At 40.6% G+C, this 23,281-nt stretch overlaps 1 protein-coding gene across 1 annotated transcript in view; it reads right to left on the bottom strand.

Annotated features, from left to right (window-relative positions):
• The window catches only part of LOC139739149 (transient receptor potential cation channel subfamily A member 1 homolog), a 178,351-nt gene that overhangs the window by 117,610 nt on the left and 37,460 nt on the right, over nucleotides 1-23,281 (bottom strand). The window contains exons 2-3 of the mRNA XM_071649766.1: nucleotides 22,215-22,383; nucleotides 10,608-10,708 (exon numbers count right to left, since the gene is read on the bottom strand). Of these exons, the coding sequence (XP_071505867.1) occupies nucleotides 10,608-10,708; nucleotides 22,215-22,383 (270 nt within the window). The remainder of the gene's footprint in view (nucleotides 1-10,607; nucleotides 10,709-22,214; nucleotides 22,384-23,281) is intronic.

The following is a 23,281-nucleotide window of genomic DNA, read 5'->3' as shown; positions in this document are numbered from 1 at the left end:
CGTCCGTCCGATTTTTTCAATTTTTCAAAAAATGCTCCAAATGGTCTGAAACGTGTGCAAAAAAATTTTGAGCTCGATTGGAGCATACAAATATTTCAACGCGCGCGTACGCGCACGTTTTAAGAGAAAATATGAATTTTGAGAACATGAGTAGAATGCACATAAGTTGAAATATATGTGACGTAAATTTCATTGAAAAATTCTATTCCATTAATGAGATATGATTGAGAATGTGTTTTCATATAATGACGTCATAGTGACGACACGGTTGACTGATCACAATGATACATTAGATTTGTCGTCTTTGGGACATGATGCATACATGGTATAAGTTTCAACTTGATAGCCATAGCATTTTCTGAGCTAACCTCTGCACAACTTTTGGGGAGAAATAAAGAAAACTAGAGATTGTAATTTGTCATCACTGACAAATTAAGGTGATCCGATTTTTTTTTAAATCAATGATTCGAGGTCTGATCGCAATAGGCAACACCATACAGGTTTCATCTGTGTTTAGAGACATTGGTTGTGTGATGTTTGGATTCTCATTTAGAAAAGTGAGTCAAATCTGTCATCTTTGGTTCCAAATTCTGTATACACTAGATAACGAAGATACAGCAACAAATATATAATTTAGGCATGGCCATACAGGTTTCATCTGTGTTTAGGGACATTCGCCGTGTGATATTCGGAATCTCATTTAGAAAAGCGAGTCAGATCTGCCATCTTTGGTACCATATTCCGTATAACACGTCATAATAAAGAGACAGAATGAAGTATATTTGACCACTGACCTCACTTTGCACAGCCAGGATGGCATCTAAGCAAAATGTGGTTATTTTGTAAAATGATTCTTGTAACATGGTCTTTGCGTGTGCAAAATATGGAAGAGACAGGACATGTATTCACTAAGATACAGAATGAAACATTTATGACCTTTGACCCTAATTTACATACCCAAGATGGTGTCTGATCAAGAAGTTGTTATTTTATGAAATAATGTACGTGACATGAACTAAACATGTGCAAAATTTGAGGGTGATAGACGCTGTTTTTCTTGAGTTATTGCAAAGAAAGTTGCAGAAAGAAAAGAAACATCTCAATACATTGAAGATAAGCTTTAAATTCAACCACGTTTTTTAACGTGATCCCGACATCGTATGAAAAAAACGAAGGGTAAAATACAATAGCCCAAAGTCTCAGCTACAACATATTAAGATCTGGGAGAAATTCACCGAAGCATAAGTGAGCTATTGCTCGAAAAAGATTGTCATAGCTTCATTCGCAGAAAAACTGCACTCCCATAGAGATAACACGTCATAATGAAGATACAGAAAGAATATATGACCTTTGACCCCACTTTGCACAGACATGATGGCATCTGAGCAAAAAGTGGTTATTTTGTGAAATGATTCTTGTAACATGGTCTTTGCGTGTGCAAAATATGGGAGAGATAGGACATGTATTCACCAAGATACAGGATAAAACATTTATGACCTTTGACCCTAATTTACATACCCAAGATGGTGTCCGATCAAGTAATTGTTATTTTATGAAATAATGTACGTGACATGAACAAAACATGTGCAAAATATGGGATTAATAGCCATTGTTGTTGTTCATCTATTGCACAGAAAGTAGTAGAAAGAAAGAAAAATAAAGAAAAAATTATGTTATTTTCATAGAAATTTGAAGGAGAAGCATGAAAAAATCAGAAAAAGATAAAGTTAGGAAAGGAGATTAAGACTAACTAAAGAAAAAAAAGGAAAAAAAGTGTTCAAAAAAAAAAAAAACTGGCAGGGGTGAGCATCGAACCAGGGACCTTAGGATTACGAGTCGGATGCGCTATGCAATGACCTATTTCATGCTCCATAGGCCCTGTGTATTAAGCAAAATGACGCTGCATCGAAGCCACATGCAATTTTTCAACCAAGTTTTTCGATGTGATACCAACGTTGTATGAAAAAATGGAGGTCACACAAACGATAGCCCAAAGTCTCAGCTACAACATACTAAAATCTGGGAGAAATTCACCGAAGCATAAGTGAGCTAGTGCTCGAAAAAGAGAGTCATGTCAATTTTCACTGCCAGAAAAACTGCTCTCCCATAGAGATAACACGTAAACTGGTCAAATTTTACAAGGATACTTTCAATCCATTTTTACGAGGTGATGACGTTATCCAATCAAAATGTTGTTATCACATTGATGAAAGAACATTTCATATGCTACAACATACTGAAATCTGGGTGAAAATTGGCGAAATTTAAGTGAGATACGCTCGACTGAATTTGAAATTTGATGACGTCATTTGGAAAATTTACTTTGTTTACTTTATTAAGAAATTTGATATCTTTTAATCATTTTTTCAGTATCGCCAACCCATGAAATGACATGTACAACTCATCAGCTTTTAGAATATGTCAAGAAAATGGGGGGTCACCGGCCATCCTGACGAGTAAAATCCGATTTAAAATTGGCGGTTTTTTGGCATAGTTGCACAGTGTATCCCCATTGACGCACGCGCGGAATTTTGAATTTGACGGGCCCGTATGATGTCATATTGAGTCGGATCGACTTGAAACTTGATAGAAATATTCCTTGACATTGTGGACATCCGATCCATGTGAAAAAACTGAAAATTTCTATTGCATATGAGCTGTGCGTGCGTATATACGCGCGCGCGTACGCGTCCGTCCGATTTTTTCAATTTTTCAAAAAATGCTCCAAATGGTCTGAAACGTGTGCAAAAAAAATTTGAGCTCGATTTGAGCATACAAATATTTCAACGCGCGCGTACGCGCACGTACCAAGAGAAAATGTGAATTTTGAGAATATGAGTAGAATGCGCATAACTTGAAATATATGTGACGTAAATTTAATTGAAAAACTTCATTCCATTAATGAGATATGATTGAGAATGTGTTTTCATATAATGACGTCATAGTGACGTCACGGTCGACTGATCACTTTGATTTTAGTTCGATTGCCGTCTTTGGGACACGATACATACATGGTATAAGTTTGAACTTGATAGGCATAGTACTTTCTGAGCTAACCTCTGCACAACTTTTGGGGAGAAATAAAGAAAGAAGAATAAGAAGAAGAAAGAATCCGTACAGATACAATAGGTGATCCGAGAGGATACTCGGATCACCTAATAAAGCCTTCTTTTCCTAATCCCTGCAGCTGTACTGTATTAGTGGTTGCTTCAATCTGATCAAATAATATTTTTGGTGATTGTGCAAACTTATACTACACACTACAGAACTTACAGTTGGCAGCAAAATCATTCAACCCCCCATGCATTTTTGACATTTTGGCGAAAAGAATAACATTGCAACTGTAGACTGTTACTAAATCATTCACATAGTCAACAGATAGTTTATCACAATTGAATACTGAAACAAAAGTCAAGATTTACTTCATAGTCCATCCAAAATTGCAATTTTCACACGAAAACCACGTTGCAAAATTATTCAACCCCCTGTATACATACATACGGATGAATACACAAATAATGACAAATTAAAAGTCACATGCACATGTTCTGAGGTGAATGCTGGATTTCATTTATCGTCCATCCAAAATTGGAACGTTTACATGCACAAAAAACAGGTTGTAACATTACAGCACGTAGACCTACCAGCATTGCTGACCTGGAGACAATTGCCCATGAGGAATGGGCTAAAATCCCCACGGAGCGCTGCCAGAAGCTTGTGAGAGACTATACCTCTCATCTACAGCAGGTCATTGCAGCAAATACACGCGTAGGTGCTGCACTAAGTACTGTAAACGTGGAAATTTTTGCGGTACATAATTTTCGCGGATTTTGCGCTACGTTCGGCTAGCGCGAATTCAAAAATGCGCGAATATATCTTCGCAACTTTCTATACACATTTTGAACAGCCTGAATTGTGTGCGCTTCGTCGATGATACTGCTACGTAGTACAAACATGTTTACACATATAGCAGTATCATCGCACGCACCGAGCCCACAGCCGATTGGTGTACTAGTACTACAGTACATGTATCGAGTACAATACATGTACTACATAGTTGAGCGCTTGTACTCGCACTCGCGTCGCTTATCGTACGCTGGCATTGCTGGATGAAAACAGCGACAGTGTATTAACCCGCTTCGGAACACGAATTTAACAAGAGACCCGCGGGTCTAGCGCTCACCTGAGTATCGCAAGTTCACCTTTCACGCAGTCACTAATCTAAATTATTCACAGCTCTACCAAAATTTGACGAGGCATTCTCAAGTGGAAGATGAAAATGTACAATAAGCAGGCATGAGACAGAGAAAAGTTGAAAAAAGAGGAGAAGAGTTTGCGAGGGAGCGTAGCGACCGAGCGGGGGGAGGGTGTGGGAGGGGGGTGTCCCCACTCCCACGGTGAGGACTTTTTGAAATTCAAGGTATGAAAAAACTCATTTTAATGCATTTTACAACTGAAATTTACTACAAATGTGAGGCCATAATAAATCACAGTAATGTACACCCAGGTGACGTCTTGCTGGATTCAGTTCATACGGGTACAAAAAAAAAAAAATCACAGCTTAGCATTGCCATTGTTGGCTGTCTTTACCTCAGTCCATTAACAGTTTACAGTGCGCAGACCAGGCAAAGTATTGCTGATCTTGTACTTGGTCCATGTACGTCCATGCAACAGCTAACTTAGACTGCCTATAATACCTTACAGGAGGTACAAAAATTTGTAGACCCGGTTAAGTCCATAAACATTTTCTCGTTGAAGAAAGAAATATTCTCACCGGTCCACAAAATCACGATGACAAATGTAACGTCAGGTCACGCCAACGTAATCAGCGGGATACAAAAGCAGCGCATCGCGTTGACCGAAAGATCGGTCTGTATCTGTCCGTCGGGGAATGTTCCGCGGAGACTGCGTCTGGCTTCACGGATCCCTACGGAGGTCTACGCATCGCGTAGACAGAAAGATCCGTCTGTCCGGAGGACTCTTTTATATTTTGCCATAACGCTGTCCTCCGTATACGGAGGAGATCCGTGAAGCCAGACGCAGTCTCCGCGGAACATTCCCCGCCCGACGGACAGATACAGACCGATCTTTCGGTCAACGCATCGCGCTGAATGCTGCGGCAGCATGCATGCCGAAGCTCCTTGATAGTAATGATACACGTAATACGCAGTTACAGCCTCACGTGTGCATCATATCACACCACACTGCAAGCTACACTAGTATAGTAGCTACAACTTGATCGACACGCACGTTTCACATCCATTTCACGCATGAAACATGCAACATCGCACAGCTGCCCGCTGACAAAATGCACTCATCACCATTCACACACGGCGAGATATGGTGGCTGCAAAAAAAAAAGAAAAGAAAAAGAGGAAAATCACGGAAATTTTCCCGACTGTGTATTTTCTAACCAGAATTTCAAAATCCGCGGAAATCCGCGGATCCGCGGAGAAATCTCATGCCTGAATAAGGGCCCAATTTTTTCAAGATTCCTTAATTTGGGGGAATTGGGGCCCCCTGGGGATCTCTGGGTGGGGCATGGTGCCCAGTTTGATAAATTGAGATCCTGACCACCTAGGGATGCTACCTGCCAAGTTTGACAAAAATCCATCATGAGGTTTTCAGGAAGAAGATGAAAATGTACAATTCAGGCCCCCATTTGGACCCTTCCAACCACCACCCTCCCCCCTACCCCCAAGAGGGGCACCCCTGGATCTCCTATGAACAAACTTGAAACTACAGTCATTAATGTACTCACTCATAGTATTATCTCAGCTCTATAACTTCTGATTCTAGAGAAGATTTTTAAAGATTCCTTCATTTGGGGGGTTTGGGCCCCCTGGGGGCCCCCTGGGCGGGGCATGGTGCCCATTTTAACAAATTGAGATCCTAACCCCCTAGGAATGCTACCTGCCAAGTTTGGTGAAAATGGGTCATGGGGTTCTCAAGAAGAAGATAAAAATGTACAATTTAGGCCCCATTAGGACCCCTCCTCACCCCCCCCCCCCCCCCCCCTGGGTCCCAAGGGGGCACCCCTGATTCTGCCATGAACAAACTTGAAACTACAGTCATCAATGTGCTAACTCATAGTATTAACCTAGCTCTATCACTTCTGGTTCTAGAGAAGAAGGTTTTTGCGGATTCCTTAATTTTGGGGGGTTTGGGCCCCCTGGGGGCCCCCTGGGTGGGTCATGGTGCCCATTTTAACAAATGGAGTTCCTAACCCCCTAGGGATGCTACCTGCCAAGTTTGGTGAAAATGGGTCATGGAGTTCTCAAGAAGAAGATGAAAATGTACAATTTAGGCCCCATTGGAACCCTTCCCCACCCCCCTCCCCTGGGTCCCAAGGGGGGCACCCCTGATTCTGCCATGAACAAACTTGAAACTACAGTCATCAATGTACTAACTCATAGTATTAACTTCGCTCTATCACTTCTGGTTCTAGAGAAGAAGATTTTTACAGATTCCTTAATTTTTGGGGGTTTGGGCACCCCTGGGGGCCCCCTGGGTGGGGCATGGTGCCCATTTTAACAAATTGAGTTCCTAACCCCCTAGGGATGCTACCTGCCAAGTTTGATGAAAATCGGTCATGGGGTTTTCAAGAAGAAGATGAAAATGTAAAAAGTTTACGCACGACGGACGACGGACGACGGACGACGGACGACGGACGACGGACGACGGACGACGGACGACGGACGACGGACGACGGACGCCGGACGAAGGGCGATCGCAATAGCTCACTTGAGCCTTTGGCTCAGGTGAGCTAAAAACCCACGAAAATCAAAACTGCATAAAACAGGTCCAATATGACTTCAAGTACCTTGGTACCGTACAAGTTATAACAGTAACATACCTCACCTGTTGCTCTTTGTCTATACCATTCGATAAAAGAGAGAAAATCATCGTTTTAAAATCAATTTTCAAACCGGGTCAACCCGACCCAAAATCGAATTACGAGCGCGGGCTAGCTACCTACTAACTGCGACCAGCCCCAACGTGCAGCGTTGGGGCTGTGCCGTTTTCGCATTCAGATCGAGGAGTTGTACAAAACGGGTGCCGTTTCGGCGCTATATTTCCTTAATTTTTCAACAAAAACTACTAGGAATACTTACATGGGTCGATTAAACCTAAATGATTAATTTCGGCGACTGTTTGATGCATTTCATTGCTTATGATGCAGAAAATGTTGCCTTATAACGCGAATATCTTCAGCTCACCGATGCTCACTGAAACTCACAATCACTTGCACAGGCGCACAGCATGCATGCAGTGCAGTGCATTGAGAGCATGCGTAATGCGTACTAATGGATATATGGCTCAGCAAGTCTCTCCACTGTTGCACTAGGGCAGGCCGCTTATTACTCCTAAAAAAATGTAGAAAATTTTGCAGTTTCTAGATAAATGGGTGAGAAAAACCAAGTCGAAAAGGTAATGTATTAATTGTCACTGTGTTTATGATAGAAATTTAGCCGTGCTTTATTTGTGAAGTCGCCGTGAATGTGGCAGTGATTTTTGCTCCCGCTCAGCTGCGAGGTAGCCGCCAGGACCGCGCCTTGTGGCACGGTCTCCGGGGCTAGCTACTAGTACGTACATGTAACTTACACATGCATCGCATGCAAGTAGTACGTACGTGGACCGGAGCTAGCGAGCGTTATACGCATGCATACGGTGCATTTTCCTTTATTTTTGTGAAAGTAATGGACTAATTGGAACGAAATTTTGCACAGGTGTTACTGCAATCATACCCAAACTCCATGCTAACTATGAGACCAATTGCTGCAGGTTTACAAATGTGGGCTAGTACCTTTAAGAACCCACGAATATGTTCTCAAGCCGCTTAGCTCGAAAAATTAATTGCGCGCAATATTGACGTTTACAGTATGTAAACGTTCCAATTTTGCATGTGCGACAAATAAAATCTGGCATTCACCTCAGAACATGCGCATGTGGCTTTTAATTAGGTGATCCGAGTATCCTCTCGGATCACCTTCTGTATCTGTACGGATTCTTTGTTCTTCTTCTTCTTCTTTCTTTATTTCTCCTCAAAAGTTGTGTAGAGGTTACTGTAGCTCAGAAAGTCCTCTTCCTATCAATTTCAAAATTATACCATATATATACACTGTACATGTCCCAAAGACGACAGATCTAATAAAATCATTGTGATCAGTCGAGCGTGACCCCGATTTTACTCGTCAGGATGGACGGTGACCCCCATTTTCTTTATTCTGAAAGCTGATGAGTTGTACATGTTATTTCATGGGTTGACGATGCTGGAAAAATGATTAAAAGATATCAAATTTTTCAATGAAATAAAAAAGGCAAATTTTCAAAATGACGTCATCAAATTTCAAGTTCACTCAAGCATGTCTCACTTATCTTTCTCCGATTTTCACCCAGATTTCAGTATGTTGTAGCTTATGAAATGCTCTTTCATTAGTGTAATATCAAAATTTTGATTGGATGACATCATCACCTTGTAAAAATGGATTGAAAGTAACCTTGTAAAATTTGACCAGTTTACGTGTTATCTCTATGGGAGTGCAGTTTTTCTGGAAATGAAAATTGACATGACTATCTTTTTCGAGCACTAGCTCACTTACCCTTCGATGAATTTCTCCCAGATTTTAATATGTTGTAGCCATAGACGTTGGACTATCGTAAGTGAGCCCTCCATTTTTTCATACGATGTCAAGATCACGTCGAGAAACTTGATTGAAATTGGCACTTGGCTTCGATGTAGCGTCATTTTGCTTAATACACAGAGCCTATGGGGGATGAAATAGCTCAGTGGATAGCGCATCCGACTTTTAATCTGAAGGTCCCAGGTTCGAGGCTCACCCCTGCCAATTTTTTTGCTTTTTTTTTTAAACACTTTTTTCTTCTTTGTCTTTAATTAGTCTTATTCTCCCTTCCTAACTTTATCTTTTTCTGATTTTTTTTTAAATGCTTCTCCTTCAAATTTCTATACAATACCTTAAATTTTTCTTTATTTTTCTGTCTTTCTTCCACTTTCTGTGCAATAGATCAACAACAACAATGGCTATCAACCCCATATTTTGCACATGTTTAGTTCATGTCACGAACATCATTTCATAAAATAACAACTACTTCCTCCGACACCATCTTGGGTAGGTAAATTAGGGTCAAAGGTCTAAAGTGTTCAATCCTGTATCTCCGTGAATACACGTCTTATCTTTCCCACATTTTACTCACGTAAGACCCAGATTGGAAGAATCATTTCACAAAATAACAACTTTTTGCACAGATGCCATCTTGGCTGTGTTAAGTGGGGTCAAAGGTCAAGTATACTTCATTCTGTAACCTCATTAGTGTATGGTTTCACCGCCATGTTTTGCACACACATGGGCCTCGATAGATTGATCATTTTGTAAAATAACAACGCTTTGGTCGGACGCCATTTTGGCTGTGCAAATGAGGTTCAAAGGTCAAACATTCTTTATTTTGTATCTTGCTTAGACTAATGCTCAACCGGGGCCAGATTTTGTACATAAATGGACCAGGGTGCCTGGATCATTTCATAAAACAACGACTTTTGACTCAAGATGCTATCTAGGCTGTGCGAGGTATATAGGGTTAAGGGTCAAGACTACTTTGTACTGTATCTTGGTAACTACATGCCCTATCACTCCCATATTTTGCAACCATTTAGCCCATGGCATATGGATAGTTTTGTGAAATAACTTTTTAATCAGATGCCATCTCTGATGTCTAAAGTAGAGTCAAGGATCAAACCAATTTCGTCCTGTATCTTGGTAAATACATGCCATATTGCACCATATTTTGCACAGATATGTACCTTGTCAAGAGGATCATTTCATAAGATAATGGCTTTTTATCAAAATGAGGTTCATTTTGTCTCTTTGTTAACATGATAAGCCCTTTCCATTTCAAATCTGTGGAGATGAAAGATTTGATTCCCTTTTCTTCAATGATAATCTCAGAAATCATTTGTACATCGGATCACCTAATTTGTCAGTCTTGACAAATTCTCGTCTAGTTTGTCATTATTTGTGTATTCATCCAGGTGTATATTTATACAGGGGGTTGAATAATTTTGCAACGTGGTTTTTGTGTGAAAATTGCAATTTTGGATGGACTATAAAGTAAATATTGACTTTTGTTTCGGTATTCAATTGTGATAAACTATCTGTTGACTATATGAATGATTTAGTAACAGTCTGCAGTTGCAATGTTATTCTTTTTGCCAAAATGTCGAAAATGCGTGGGGGATTGAATAATTTTGCTGTCAAATGTATACAACACACTACTGAGTTACACCACAAAATGCACTTTTACATAGCAAATACTGAGTTAAGTGGAAAACACAAAACGATATCCTGACATGTCAACATCAACATGCTTGATCTTACAAACCATTTGCTAAAATAAACCAAAACATTGAAGTCCAATGATTGTACAAGCCTTCATTCTGATTCAATGCTCATGATATTGCGAAGTTTGACTTGATCAGACTGGCAAGAATTTGTATACAAGAGTATCATCCACCAAGTGAACTAGAAAGGAGGCAACTAAAGAGGACCTACAATAGGCATGTACATTGTATGTACAACTTAGTCACTTACCTGATTGTCATCGGATGCACTAGACTCAGCATACCTTGAGGCTTTGTATTTGCATGCAAAGTGGAGAGGTACAAGGTCCCCTTCACCCTTTCTATTGACATCTGCAGAAGGAAAATTGTGCAGACAAGACACAATGAAGCACTGGAGTCTTATTTTCTCATTGCTCTATTTCTGTTTGAGTTTCTAATGGAAAACTGTAAACATCCTGGTATCATATCTGAAGACTCAAGACTGGCAGCTCTGGTACTGTACAACAGGCATACATACTAATTAAAGATGTGGAAAAGTTTGTTTCAAGGCCCCATCACACTAGAGCAGGTCAGATCAACAAACGGCCAAACAAATTCAAAAATTTGGAGATGTACGCTCACATTTGCTGCTTGTCATTCCTAACCCGTTTGATGCATTACAAAAAGTCTACACGCGAACAGTGACAAACAGATAATGAGCTATGACGTAGATCCGTCATTTGCATACCACCAATCACAGTGCGTTGAGCGTTAAAGAATAATACATATTAATGATGCAATCACGCGCCGCAAATGCTACGTTGAGCTAATGTATTGATGAAATCTAAATAGTAATAAAGACGCGCGCACCTATTGTCACGTCACGAATTTGCATACCCTCTACGTCACGATCACACATTGACCCGATGCGACCTCGTAAGGCCAATGACATTTAGCCAATCAGCATAGCGTATTCAAGTGAGAAGCACGCAGGGACGCGCCATTTGTTTTAGTGTATGAACATATTGGTGGCTTACTCACTCGGGGCTAAACGACATGGTCTATGAATATTGAAAAGGTACCGATGGCGAAGTTTCACGAAATTCCTCCAAACTCAGTATAAATACACATGAGTATTTGCTGCAACTCACTAGGCAGGTGCATTGTACAAAAACAACAGGTACAATGGCAGTAAAATAACCCTTCCAAAATGGCCTTCAGGCTCACAGTTGGCACACCGCGCCGTCAATGTAAAATTGCGTGTTGTCGTAAAGCTTACTGCATTTGAGTGAGAAATGACACCTAATTTTCAACTCGAAAGGTACCGATGTAAAATTTTCACAAAACTCTACAAATGAGGTATGTAGAGCAAGCTTGAAATCTAGATTTTCATAAAAACCAGGTACATTTAAGCAAAAAGACATATTCTGGGAGGTATGAGTTCGCAAAGTCTAGAGTCCGTGTAAATGTCCTATACCTGATTGTGCGCTCTGCGCGGTGCATTTAAAAACGCTTGTTTCCTATGGAGGATGTCACCGCACTTTTTGTAATGGTTCACTGTATCTGTTTAGCTGTCTGGAAAGGATCGCAGAGATTTGCTGGGGCCAAATTTTGTTTTTGGACATGTCCAAAATCTTGAGCAGATGACAAAGGGTATGACAATACACTTTTGGCCTGAATTCACAGAGGTGGTACAATCTTGTCCATGGTTTAAACCAACTTGAAGGAGGTTCAAGGGATGGAGTTACAACTGACTATAATTGTTCAATCAGCTGTCAGTTTTCTATGGATGGACAAAAGAATTCCACAGGTGCATTTGTGCCTTTGATGTTCGATGCTTGAAGCCGCAATCTTTCTGAGCAATCTGAAGATTCATTTTTAACTCTAACATAGTATCGGGTATATGCAGGGATGCCAAGTTCAAAACATTTTTATGAGTGAGATTTTCATGACTTGGCATCTTGGCGAGCGAATGTGCTCGCGAGCTAGGGTGTGGGATGGATTTTTCCCCCTGTGGCCTCCCACGGTGGGGAGCTTTTTTCAATTTTTAGCTCTTAATGGTGCGATCAGGTGCTATGTTTTACCTAGTTTGAAAGACAAAAGGAAAATATACCTTCAATTTCAACTATCACTTCAATCTTTTGAGCTATGCTCATTATTATAGGCCCTGGTTGCAGACTTCGCCCGATGCGTGATAAAAATGGGCGCCATGCGTGAGATCGTGAGACGGCCCCTAAATGCTTAAGTCTCACGCAGAATGCGTGAGACTTGGTAGCTCTGGTATATGCTGCTCGTTTATATGGAGATCAAATGCAATGAAATTTCACCTAATGATAAAGCACATAAAACAAAAGTCAATTCCGTTCAAAAATATGTGCAAAAGTGTAAATCTGAGCTGTATTTTGTGAAAGTGTTTGAAATTTTACCCTCATGGAAAGCAGGTTTTATCACTTTTCTGATTATTTCCGACAAATGAAACTAATATGGTATCATCTTCAAGTATAGTTCTTTATAAATCAATATGTCAGATTAGTGTACAGACACGTACAGTCGAGTAATTCTGATAATCTATTTCAGCAATATTTGAGCAATTTCTATTCACGCACCCCCGTGCCTTTACCATTGTCTACCACCCTTATACAAATCTGTAAAGCATGCCTCGCAAGCTTGCCGCAAGCTTGCGGATTAGCTTGCCACAAGCTTGCGGGCCAGATCTTGGCAAGCTTGCGGTAAGCTTGCGGCAAGCTTGCGGCAAGCTTGCAGCAAGCTTGCAGGGTTCCAAATATTTAAATGAGCTGCCGAAAATTTGCATACTAGCTTGCTGCAACCTTGCAGGGCTAGCTCACATACCTGCAAGCTTGCACAAAGTTTTTAGCTTGCCGCAAGCTTGCCGGCCAGCTCACTGCAAGCTTGCGGGCCAGCCTGTGGCAAGCTTGCAGCAAGCTTGCAGCAAGCTTGCAGGGTTCCAAATATTTAAATGAGCCGCTGCAAATTTGCATACTAGCTTGCTGCAACCTTGCAGGGCTAGCTCACATACCTGCAAGCTTGCACAAAGTTTTTAGCTTGCCGCAAGCTTGCTGGCTAGCTCGCTGCAAGCTTGCGGGCCAGTCTGTGGCAAGCTTGCGGCAAGCTTGCAGGGTTCCAAATATTCAAATGAGCAGCCGCAACCTAACATGCTAGCTTGCTGCAACCTTCCGGGGCTAGCTGACCTGCAAGCTGGCACAAAGTTTGAAACCTTGCATATTAGCTTGCCGCAACCTTGCAGGGCTACTGGTAGCTGACCTGCAAATTTGCAGCCTTATGTATTGACTTCTGGCAACCTTGCAGGGCTAGCTGACCTGCAAGCTTGCAGGGAGTTTGCAACCTTGTGTGCTATGCCACCAGTTCGCGGAATGCTTGCTGCTAAGCTTGTCGCAAGCCTTTGCAAGCTTAGTTTTTTAAAGAAATTAAGAAATTTGATTACTATAGAGCGCTCGCACAGGAGACCCGTTCGAGCACTTGAAGAGTTTGTTCGCAAAAACCGATAAGTCCATTTTTGAAGATTTTGAAGTACGGTTTCTGTTATAAAGTACAAATTATACCCTTAAAATGATATATTGGTCCTTACATATAAAGGTACATTTTTGAAGTTACGGTCAAAAGAAGCAAAAATTTCCTTATTATTCTCTTTATTTTTCTTGACCTTTAATCGCAAATATCTCCATTTGGTAAATATGGACTTATCGGTTTTTGCGAACAACTCTTCACATACATTGTATCCCCTGAACCAATCTCCCATTCCCCATCTGGATTACTTTAGGCCAGAATGTTGTATAATATGGCAACTGTCGCAGGATACAATAAAATCTGACGAGAAATGAGGCTGGTATATAGCACATACAAGGAATATAACATGTCATCCTATAAAAGTTTGAACAATGAGAGCACTGGCAATGAACATTTTTGTTACCTAGAATAACTCACCATAAACCTCAATAGCAAGTTTGAACAAAATTCAACAAGAAATGTGGCTGATAGAGCATGCACAAGAAATGTGACTGGCATCTAAGTTGGAGCACTGAGGGCGCCACCACCACAAGCTGTTGTGTCCTACATGTACATGTACAATGATCATTCGTTTACCGATCCTTAGCAAGTCTGAATAATTAAATCCCATAAGAATTGAGGTTACATGTAGTACCATACAGCACATACAAGAAATATGACATATCCTTAAAAGTTGGAACAATGAGGACGCTGTCAATGAAAACTTTTGTTACCGGTACCTAGAATAACCCCCCACAAAACCTCCATAGCAAGTCTGAATAAAATCTGACAAGAAATGTCGCTTCTGAATAGCTTACGAATAGAGCATATACAAGATATGTGACATGGCCTCCAAGTCGGAACACTGAAGGCGCTGTCACCACAAACTGTTATGTGTCCTTCATGTACAATGTAGATTGACCACCCGCACCTCCTTTAAAATAGCAAGTCTGAGTAAAATCCAGTGAGTAACGATCAAGTCATTGCATAAATATTTAAGCATTTTTGCAAATTTTGACATGGTCAGGGTGACCTTTGAACCTGTAAAAGCTAGAACAGTGAGGGCAGCATTATCAATACACTGTAGGTATAGGTGTATAGATTTGACTATGATACCTTTACATACCAAATTTGAAAAAAAATCGGTCGAGAAACAAGGCCAGCATCACACACACAAGCAGACCCTGTTGAATTTACCTTTTCATGTATAAAGACGGAACAAGCGAGGGCACCACCACCAAAAACAGTAGGCACCTTGATTTCACTATGATGCACCTTTTTGCCAAATTCTAATCTAATAAGAAATGTGGCTGATAGAGCACACACAAGAAATGTGACATGGCATCCAAGTCGGAACACTGAGGGCGCCATCACCACAAACTGTTGTGTCCTTCATGTAGAATGACCACCCATACACCTCCTTAGCAAGTCTGAATAAAATCCGTTGAGTAACAATCAAGTTATTGCATATATAAGCACATTTGCAAATTTTGACATGATCAGGGTGACCTTTGACCCTGTAAAAGGTGGAACAGTGAGGGCAGCATTATCAATAGGTATACACGTAGGTGTATAGATTTGACTATGATACATTAATACATAGGCCTACCAAATTTGAAAAAAAAAATCGGTCAAGAAACAAGGCCAGGGTACGTTGCACACACAAGCAGACCCTGTTAAATTGACCTTATTTTCATGTATAAAGACAGAACAAGCGAGGGCGCCATCACCAGAAACAACAGACATCTTCGTTGTACCATAATACACCTTCATGCCAAATTTGAAGATGATCTACGAAGAACTGCAGCCAGTAGAGCGCTCTCACAAGAAAATCTCTGTGGCGGACGCGGATGCAGCGGACGCAGCGGTGCAACGAGGCCAAATCCATAGTATCCTCCGAACTCTGTTCGGGGGATACAATTAGGAAATTTAATTGAAATTTGCACAAAAGTGAAACATTAAAAAAAAAGGATGAAGTATAAATAATACACTCAAATCTGTTTTACATTCATTTATTTTACTATTAAAAAAAAAAGAGGTATGCAGAATGTACCGGTATTGAGTTATATGTAACAATAAGAATACCTGTTAATACACACACAAATTACAATGGGTGGGACTGTATTGCACATTTAGGGGAAGTTACTATGATTACTTTGTTAAAATGTGTAGATTATTGAGGTTTATGGGGAATGAAAATATGGTGAAGTTATTCAGCATGTTAATGCATGCAGTTAGTTATAATAGTATTAATCAATTTCATACCTTTAACAGAATTATTGTCCTTAAATCTAAGCTGCACACAGAAACAGTCAAACCGCCATTTTGAATTTCAGAGTGAACAAAGTAACTTTCTTTTTTGTAACTGAGAGGGCACCAGGCAATTTTCTCTATCAATTAACCTATAAGCTTGCGACAAGCTTGCGACAAGCTTGCGACAAGCTTGCGACAAGCTTGCAAAGATTTTGATTGTGGCCATACAGTTGCAGTAAGCTTGCGGTAAGGTTGCAGAATTTGCTCTAACAATTTACCCACAAGCTTTAGCTTGGGACAAGCTCACAAAGATTTTGACTGCATTTTGCATGCTTGCGAGGTTCTAACCCGCAAGCTTGCAGCAAGCATGCAAAGATTTTGATCACAGTTCACAAGCTTAAGTAAGCTTGAGGAGTTTTCTTTAACAACCTGCAAGCTTGCGACAAGCTCACAGAAATTCTGATAATGGCCTGCAAGCTTGTGGTAAGCTTGCGGAGATTTCTGCATTACTTGCAAGCTTACGGCCAGCTTGCAGAGCTGTTAGTTGTCTCACCGCAAGCTTGTCATAAGCTTGCACAGCTTTCATATGGTCTTGCAAACTTATCTGCAAGCTTGCGACACAATCTGCAAGCTTGCGATTATTTTTGCAATCATATTTGCGACCTTGCAATCGTCCACAAGCTAATGGTAAGTTGCTGCAAGCTTACCGCAAGCTTGCAGCAAGCTTACCGCAAGCTTGCAGCAAGCTTACCAGGGGATGCCAAGTTTGTATCATGCTTGCAGTAAGATGGCAATAAGCATGCGCAAGCTTGCACTCTTTAATACAAGCTAATTAAGGTTGCCGCAAGCTTACCGCAAGCTTGCTGCAAGCTTGCCGCAACCTAAGATTTTTATAAGGGCACCCATCGTTTGTAAGTAGGGATAGCGAAAAGTAATTTCCATCATAAAGACATATCTTATCTTCCTTAGACAGTGGCTGGTCATTATGCAATGAGACATGAATTCATTTTCTTCCTATGGTGGGGGGGCAGATCCAGTTTGACACATACTTCAAATATTTTTGAGTGGCAGCTTCGAGCATGAGATCAAAGTGAATAAGACTGTTGTGACTCCATTTCTTGAACCTCCTTGGTTAAAACCATGGACAAAGACCGTAGTTTTTTTATGGGGTGCCAAATGTTGCATGGCCTATTTCGTTACAAAATCAGTCATTTTGTTCACGAAATGGTCATTACGTTGACAAAATGACCGATTTTGTAATGAAATAGGCCATTTGACACTTGGCGCACCATAAAAAAACAAATGTAGTGACCTTGCACTTTTGTACATGTATACTGCATGCTACACTCGTATAGTACGGTCAGGAGACGACCTATTTCTCTTGTTTTCCTTCATATTCAAGTTCCGGTGTTTACGCACGTGGTAGACGCGTTTTGATCTTAATTTAGCACTCTTCGCGTGCCAATGTTACATTTTAGCGGGTGTCAAGATTCAACGTTTCGTGTGTTCGCCCCACCTTCACTAAGACCGTGGACCAATCAGAAATCAGCGTATTTTCACTGCAACCAATGAACGTTGTTTTTCGGCCGTGGTCACTGATTGCTGAGGTCGCGCTCGCGATGTCATTTCTTGATGTTCATCACTTTGCTCTTAGTACTCAGTCACGTAACTTCACGTAGGCCTGCTTTTTGCGTTATAAGAGTTCAGTCGTTATCGTATCGCTATCAATGGGAACCTGTTTATCTTCATCTTCTGTGGATATCTTATTGAATAGACTGTCCTCTTTCAAGCCGTTGTTCTGATTTCGTTGTGTTTCGGAATATTCATATTTTGGATTACATTTTTCCCCACGCAAAAGGAAACGCATCATTCTTTTTCGTGGATCTTTACTGGGAGTGTGCAATATCTGTGGACTTAACCCACGCGGTTATTTTTAGCTAACGTGCTAGCATCGCGACGCTAATCCAGTGGACGTTTTGCTTCCAGCGGTGACACATCAGTTTGCCAGGGATTTTCGGCGGCTGGCCTCCTACCCTTAACCTGTGTCGTAGCATAGCAGTCCTGCCTACTCCTGACATTCTCCACTCTACGCCTAGACGTCTACATTATCTCAGTGAGTAGAGTAACTCTACGTAGACGCTGTGTCCTTAACCGTTACTCTACACTACTATATCGTCGCTGGGGTGACAAGACCTCGTATCTACAAAATGTCAAATGTTCAGGGGCCTGTTTCATAAACTTGTCATCAGTGACAACTGCCACATTTCCATGACAAATTTGCTCTCAGCCAATCAGATGCAAGGATTTCAGAAGCTTGTCACATCTATGACAACTTGTCATTGATGACAAGTTTTATGAAACGGGCCCCAGGAGAGCCAAAAAGCATGCTGGCCAAAGCACTGTGGCGAATGGGATAGCCTTTCCTTTGACATGCCGTGGTGGCTTCATTTTTGGAGTAAGACACTTGGGATTTGGACTGGACATCACTAAACCCATTATTTGACCATTAATCCAAAAAAGTCATTTTCACCAAAATTGCAGATACAAGGTCTTGTCACCCCAGCGACGATATGGTCTTTGTCCATGGTTTAAATCATGGCCAAGATTGTACCACCTTTGTGAATTTGGGCCATCGTGTTCATTGAACATTCGCTGCTCAATCGTTTTGCTTGCTGTGTGTCCCTTTTTTATTCATATGCCATTCATCCAAACATGCCCAGCCAATAAAGGTAACATTCGTCAGTGAGTGTCATCTAATCATCTGAAGTGGAAGAAGCTCAGTCTTCGGATCCAATATCTTGTGACTGTCCATCAACATACATAGTAAGTATGACCTAACAAGCTGGCCATCACCCAACGCATCCAAGGCAAGAGAAAAATGGCGGGGAGGAAAGCCTCTAGAGGAAATCTGAACTATTTTTGTCAAATCTAACATCTCTCTTTTCTGGCCCTGAATTTTTGAATTCTCTTGATAACAGTATACACGAAGCTCAAAGTCTTGTTACCGGTACTTTCAATTCTAAGTTGAAGATGCTTTTCTTTTTTTAGTTCCTACACAGCAGAATAAGTTATGCTCTTGTTATAATTTCACACTTTTTTAATCATACACGTTTACCTTCTTTTATGCAATCTCTTCTCTACCACTGTGAGCCTTTGCATCTCTAGCGTAATGTGCATTGGTTTTAACCCTTCAATTCCTTTCCTTTCGCCCCTTTTCCCAACCTTTTTCGGTCTCTGTTATTTCTTCAATGCTAATCCCTTTTTTTCCTCTCTCTCTTTTGTCACAATACAGCAATGCCCTGTGTTTGTTTCTGTGACTGTGTGGATTTCTTTCTTGTGTTTCTTTTAATTTATTGCAATTTGTCTAGTTTTGTTAATAAGTTCAGCAACTAGCTATCATTTATTGTTTAAGAAGGGAATGCATACTCCAAGCTCTGCTTTCCTGCTTTTCAGCTGTCCAATTATTTCCAATAAATTTTGCTATTGTATTTCAATTAACATCATTTCCTTGATAATGATTTTGTATTATATTTTGTGTAATTGTGTTGTAAATGAAGTAATTGAAAGGAATGTGGACCAGAGCCTGGATCTGGAGAGGATGGCAGTTCAGACTGTATGATCAGCTTCTCATTGAGCTCCATCGTGAAGACCTAATATCGCTCGTGAACTTCATGCAAATCTCACCAGATATGTATATTATCTTCAATGACAAAAAAAAAAGTTAATGCAACATGCGACTGAACATGGTAAAAGAAGGTAGCACTATTTTATGTAGGGCTTATCCATTACTGTATCCTCGTTCATCAGACTTTTCTTGTCTAATTCATCCAATAATCAGACTGTTTGGAATACCAAAGGTATACCGTACTCATGCTCTCTCACCCACTGGACCAGGGCATCCTCCTGTGCCTTCAGGATGTGAACTTCCCTGTTTTTGCTTATTTTTTTTTTCTTACTGAAAGACCAGGCAAGCTGGGACAAGACAGAGGCATCAGATGCCAGGAAAGATGTTGGCCTACCAGCATGATCATGACAAGAAAGTGGAGGGGTTGGAGTTTTAGGGGAATCTTACAGAAGTATTAAAATGTGGGTAGTGACATCGGGGGTACTTGGTGGTGATTGTGTGATTTCTTGTGCCCACTTGGCAGGTTGTTTTCTTTCCTTTGAGGCCACATTAACAGCAAAAGTATTTACTGAGATCTTCACTGCTTCATGCACTTCGTAAAACGTGAGGCAGCCGAGATGCATCAAGTGATTGTCCCCGTAATGTGTTGCATTATGTTGGGCATCTGTTGGTCATTTGTTTCATCCGTTCAGCATCCGTTGGATGGATGCATGCGCTAGTAATGCAGTTAGCACGCTTTGCACATTCATTTAGCAAATGCCTGAAAATGAAATTTTGCCCAAGAATTTGAGTGTATCCGAGCATATCTGGATTTTGCCACATCTCGCCCCTAAAAATGGTACCCGCCAGGTATTTGCTAGCTTAATGCGCTATAGTATGTGGGGCCTTGTAACAAGATACTCAGGGATCTTGCACTCACTTAAGTAGCGCATGTTCATCTTCCATGGACTGTTGCAGACTACTTCCTGAGGACATTGCAAACTTGAGGGGCAGGGGCAGCTTTGGGGGTTTCCACTTGGGATGACATCCATGTATCTATCACATACCTAATCAAAATTCCTGCTAAGTAGCACTACATTTAGAACATTTGGCTATGAAGTTCCTTTTAAAAAAAAAAAGGAAGAAAGTTCAAAATGTAACTAGAAATGTCACTATGGCGACTGGTATGCCTCCGCCATAATGCATGGTTCTCTTAATAGGTCTATAGTACATATGGACAACGTGTGATTACATTTTCACAAAATTGGCAAAATATTAAAATGACAAGTTTGTCACAAATGTGTTGAATGTTCACCTTCCTTGACCTAGGTTTAATTGGATGAATAGGAGAGAATGTATTTGGAGATTTAAGAACTTTAACTTGACTTTGATCCATTCATAAGTTTATGCACTGAGTAATTTTCAAGGTATGGAGAAAAAGTGTAATTTCTGTATTGAATAGTTAATTGTTGCCATTTTCATCTGGCCTTTGACCCTAGAATTCATATTAAGATAATTACCGTGAGGTAGAACATCCAAAAATATGTAGTAAGTTTCAAAATAACTTGAACCATTCCCTAGATAAGGAGGAAACAGTTAGTTCAGCACATTCACTTGATCTTTGACCTTTTGACCTTTGAGGCAAAAAAAAAAAAAAAACTTAATAGAGAATCTCTATTGGGTTATACATGCATACACCAAGTGTAAAAAGAAAATAATCCTGCTGGCATTGCATAAATATGAGGGAAATAGTAAAATTTTGAAGTGTTGCCCTTGACCTTTGACCCCATGAACCCTAAATTCTCTAGATACCGTAATCACTGCCAGTCAGTACATGTATATATACTATGTTCCATGAAGATACCTTGAACAATTTCCGAGGTACAGAGAAAAAAGTGAAATTTTAATATTTCTACTTGACCTTTTGACCATTGAACTTTGACCTCATGACCCCAAACTTTCACCAGATAATTTTAATTGGGTAATACATGTATACACTAGGTTTCAAGAAAATATCTTTAGGCAATGCATAGATATGGAGGAAATAGTGAAATTTTAAGTATTTGACCTTGACCTTTTGACCTTTGATCTTGAGCATGTGCACCCAAAAGTCGATGGGCACAACTTCACCCCCTAATACACATACATGCCAAGTTTCATTAGGAGACCTCGAAAGGTTTTTTAGTTACGCTTGCCACAAAATTCATTACGGACGGATGGACGGAAGGATGGACAGGACGGACGGACGGAAGGACGGACGGACGGACAACCCAAAAACATAAAGCCTCCGGCACCACTTCGTGGTGGAGGCATAAAAACTATCCAATTTTGCCCAACCCCTGGATCTAACATTAATAATCTTGCTATTACATTCACTCATGAAATTACTCTTAGCAATCATAGCAATGTAAAATAGCTTTTTTAAGCAGAGTTATGTTAACAAGACAAAAAATTCACTTGCAGAAATGATAGAGATTTACAGGAAGCTTTCCTCACCTGCACCATGCTCAACAAGTAACTTGATAACCTCAAGATGGTTGTATCGGGCTGCATAATGCAACGGGCTAACACCATTCTCATCCAGAGCATTAACTGTCTTCTTGCGTTGCTTAGCAATTTGTGACAGAAGCCGCTTCATCACAATGACATCTCCATCTCGAGCAGTCTGAGGAAAATAGAATCATGGTAGAAATAAAGAAAACAACAAGGTATAAAGTTACTTTATTTGTTGGATTGAAGTGAAATTTGGTAAACATACTCTCCATAATATTTTCAAGCAATTCCATGCAAATATATGATATTATTTCATAGCTTTTTAAATATGCCTGATCACTCAGGTGCTACAGTTGTAATAGTGTGGGCATGAATGTATGCAAGTATGCAAAATTGTGAAATGCTCAAAATGGCCTGAAATGTATGCCATGTGTACAACGTACATGGCGTAAGCAAAACAATTTCTAAGTCATTTGCACATTTTAACATTTTGCCAAAAGATTACAGTAGGGTAAGAGCACCAGTATTCGGTCAGCTACCGGTATTCGGTCACTTATCACTAGTCACCAGCCAGTATGTTCAACTGTCACAACACACGCAAATCACATCAATTCACATACTTGCACACTCATTCACGACAGGAAACTCCCGTAGCCCCCTCGAAAAATCCATCCAAAATCCCAAATTTTACAGTCAAAAGTGCAGAATCGGCGCTACTTTCCAAAAGCGCGTGCGGATAAGGCTCAGTTTTAAGAGTATGGGTCGCCGAAAAAGCGCTAAAAATCGAGAAATAGGCCGTTCTCTCACGGAATTTTTTGCTTATCGCAAGCTTGGAGTGTGATGGTATCCTCAAAAACGCAAAAGAAAAACAAAATTTCTGTACGTGCCGATACAGTGTCTCAATGTGCAAGGGTTGAATGCAAGTGTCGAGTCCCCAGTATTCAGTCACCAACGGGCGCTGCAACGTCCCACATGCGATTTTGCGCCAATAAGGTAGCGCGAGCCCGCGTTTTTCAGCTGCCTTGAACAGGCATTGACTTTGAACGCACATATCGCGTGACCGAATACTG

Source organism: Diadema antillarum, unplaced genomic scaffold (genome assembly GCF_040938485.1).
Source record: "Diadema antillarum isolate AM-2024a unplaced genomic scaffold, OU_Dant_1.0 seq00000783_RagTag, whole genome shotgun sequence".
Lineage (NCBI taxonomy): Eukaryota > Metazoa > Echinodermata > Echinoidea > Diadematoida > Diadematidae > Diadema > Diadema antillarum.
This window is presented reverse-complemented; position numbering and strand designations above follow the sequence as displayed.